This window comes from Bison bison, unplaced genomic scaffold, assembly GCF_000754665.1.
Source record: "Bison bison bison isolate TAMUID 2011002044 unplaced genomic scaffold, Bison_UMD1.0 scf7180017864260, whole genome shotgun sequence".
In the NCBI taxonomy this organism is placed as follows: domain Eukaryota; kingdom Metazoa; phylum Chordata; class Mammalia; order Artiodactyla; family Bovidae; genus Bison; species Bison bison.
Genome location: NW_011494832.1, coordinates 10,699,818 through 10,702,343, shown reverse-complemented (window position 1 = coordinate 10,702,343; position 2,526 = coordinate 10,699,818). Strand labels below are relative to the sequence as shown.

The 2,526-nt window shown below is 65.8% G+C and overlaps 1 protein-coding gene across 1 annotated transcript in view; it reads right to left on the bottom strand.

Annotated features, from left to right (window-relative positions):
- PPP1R18 (protein phosphatase 1, regulatory subunit 18) overlaps positions 1-1,923 on the bottom strand; it is a 9,214-nt gene extending 7,291 nt beyond the window's left edge. The window contains exon 1 of the mRNA XM_010848154.1: positions 1-1,923. Coding sequence (XP_010846456.1) covers positions 1-1,301 — 1,301 coding nt within the window. The 5' untranslated portion in view covers positions 1,302-1,923.
- Positions 1,924-2,526: the final 603 nt, after the last annotated feature.

Below are 2,526 nucleotides of genomic sequence, written 5' to 3'. Positions count from 1 at the left end.
GGTGGGGCTGGGGGTGGGGGAGACAGAGGGGCTGCAGGTGGGGGCCGGAGTTCCCCTGCTTCCTCTTCCTGCCGTCTAGAGGCTCCAGTCCCGGCGTCCTCTGGGGAGAGGGGGGAGGGCGCAGAGCAGCGGTCCTGCAGGGCGCCCAGAGGCCTGCTCTGAGTGCCCGCCTCCTCCTTCTCAGCCTCCCCTTCTCCAGCCTCTGCACCCAAAGGCCCCACGTGCTTCTCGGCAGACTCTGGAGTGTCTGGTTTCTGGGGCTGAGGCTCTGTGTCCCTGGGTGTCCAGTCTCGGACCTTCCCAGAGTTCAGGGTCCATTTCCAGCCTTCCAGTGGCCGCAGGCCCCTCTCGCCATCCTCCACAGGACTGGGCCTTTCCTCTGCTCCCTCCGGTCCTGCAGAGCGACTGTCTGGAGCCTCCCTTGTCGGGGTCTCTGACAACACTGTGGTCCCTTCTGGGACCATTCTTGGAATCGGCCTCTCGTCTTTTCTCCCCCATTCCTCTGAGCAGTCTTTTCTTTCTTCTCCTGAACTCGGCCTCCACTCTGATGCCTCCAGTTGTGCCAAACTCTGTCCCTGAGACTCTCTGGGGTCAGGCCTCCATTTACGGGACTCTGTCAGGCCCAGCTTCTGGTTGTCAGACTCTTCGGGGCTCAGTCTACTGTCCACCACCTCTGTTCTCCTGGGGCTTTGTTCTCGGGGCTCTGCCAGTCTCAAACTCCGCTCAGGAGTTTCTCCAGGGCTCAGCCTCCATTTCCGCACCTCTGACAGTCTGGAGCTCCTGTCTCCAGCCTCTCCTGGGCTCTGCCTCCAGTCCCGAGACTCCAAAGGCCTGGGGCTCAACTCTCGAGCTCCCCCTATCCCCAGCCTCTTCTCTCTGAGCCACTCTTCCCTGGACTCTCTTCCCTTGGGGCTGGGATCCCCTGTCTCCCCGGCGCTGGGTCTCCGCCCCCGGGTCTCCAAAGGTCCAGGCCGTCTGTCGGTGAGTAGCTCTTCACTCCGCTGCTGCTGCTGCTGGCGCTCTTGCCGGATAAATCGGTTCTGGTGCACGGGCCCAATGGCCTCCAGGAGGACAGCAGACTCGTCTGGGTTTGGAGGTCCAGCCTCCGTAGTCCCAGGCGCAGGGCTAGGCTCCCCAGGAGACAGACCAAGCTTGGCCCGGCGGCGCTCCAGAAGGCCCCGCTTCCAGGCTGGCATCTGCGACAGCCGCTCCCGCTCTGCAGTCTCACGGCCGCGAACGGCTGCCTCTTCCTGCCGGCGCCGGGCTAGCAGCTGTAGCTTCCAGTCTGGGATGGTGGCCATGGTCGCCTTGGGGAGGGTGGGGGAACGCTGGGGGGCAGAGAACAGGAAGGAGAGGCTCCAGAGGGGCCCAGGAGGTGAGAATGGGGGTGGGGGGAGAGGAAGCAGGGGGAGAGGTGGGACACAGAGGAGCTGAGGGTGAGGACAGTAGGAAAGGGGGCGGCGAGGGGGTGGGCAGAGAAAGGGGAAAAACTGAGAAAGAGAAGAGGAAACTAAGAGCCAGGTGATGGGGTTGGGGGAGGTGGGTCGAGAAGAAGAGTGGAGATTCAGCAAAGAGACAAGAGTCAGATTTGTGGGTACAGGTTACTGGGCATCAGAGACAGTCCCCAGGTTGTGAGAAGAGGGAAAAACGAAAGAAGTTGGCGCGAGGGAGAAGAGAGAAGAGAGGCTAGGGGTGAGCGGGGCAGGATCCGAGCGAGGTTGCCTGACCGCTACCCCAGGAGCGGCGGGAGTGGGAAGCGAGGTCAGCGGGATCCCCGGCGGAGAGGGGGCAGTGGCACCTGAAAGGGTGTCGGGAAGGTGGGAGGGCGGAGAGTGGACAGGTCCAGGGAAGAAGGGGGAATCGGGGGCAGAGGGGCAAGGGAGCTCGGCGGCTGCAGCCCGGCGAGTCTCAGCGCGGGCCCCGGAGGTCCGGGCTCCCCTTCCAGCTCCGCTTGAGCCACGCCTCTCCGACCCCCCAGCCCCCACCCCTCCGCCCTGCACTCCGCCCCGGGGCGGGCCAGGGGAAATACCCTCCCCCGGGGACTTTCGGAACCCGGCGATCGGAGCTGCCAGCTCGTTCCCAGAACCCTGGCGTCCACCCCCCACCAACCCTAACCCGGTCCCGGCCCCGCCGCCGCCCTCCCCCACCGGCGATGCCCCGAGGTCCCGGGCGAGCGAGCGCCCCAGGCGTACGGAGCACCGGCTCCACACCGCTTCGCTCCGGAGCCGGCCAGTCTTGCGCCGGGGTCTTGGCGCTCATGGAACCCCGACCTCGCCAGCCGTCCCCACCCGGCTATGACCGCACTGATGGGCAATCTCGGCACAAAGAGAGGAGAGACAGCCTGAGGTCCGCGCCCGGGACGGAAGGGAGGGGACACCCCCTCCCCAAGTCTGAAGCCCCTGGGTCAACTCACACGCCGCGGGGCTCCCGGGGGAGGGGGAGCGAAGGAGCCTGACGTCCGGAGAGAGGAGGAGAGAGGAAGAGGAGGAGAGAGGGATAGAGGGAGATCCGGGGCCGAAGGGGGGG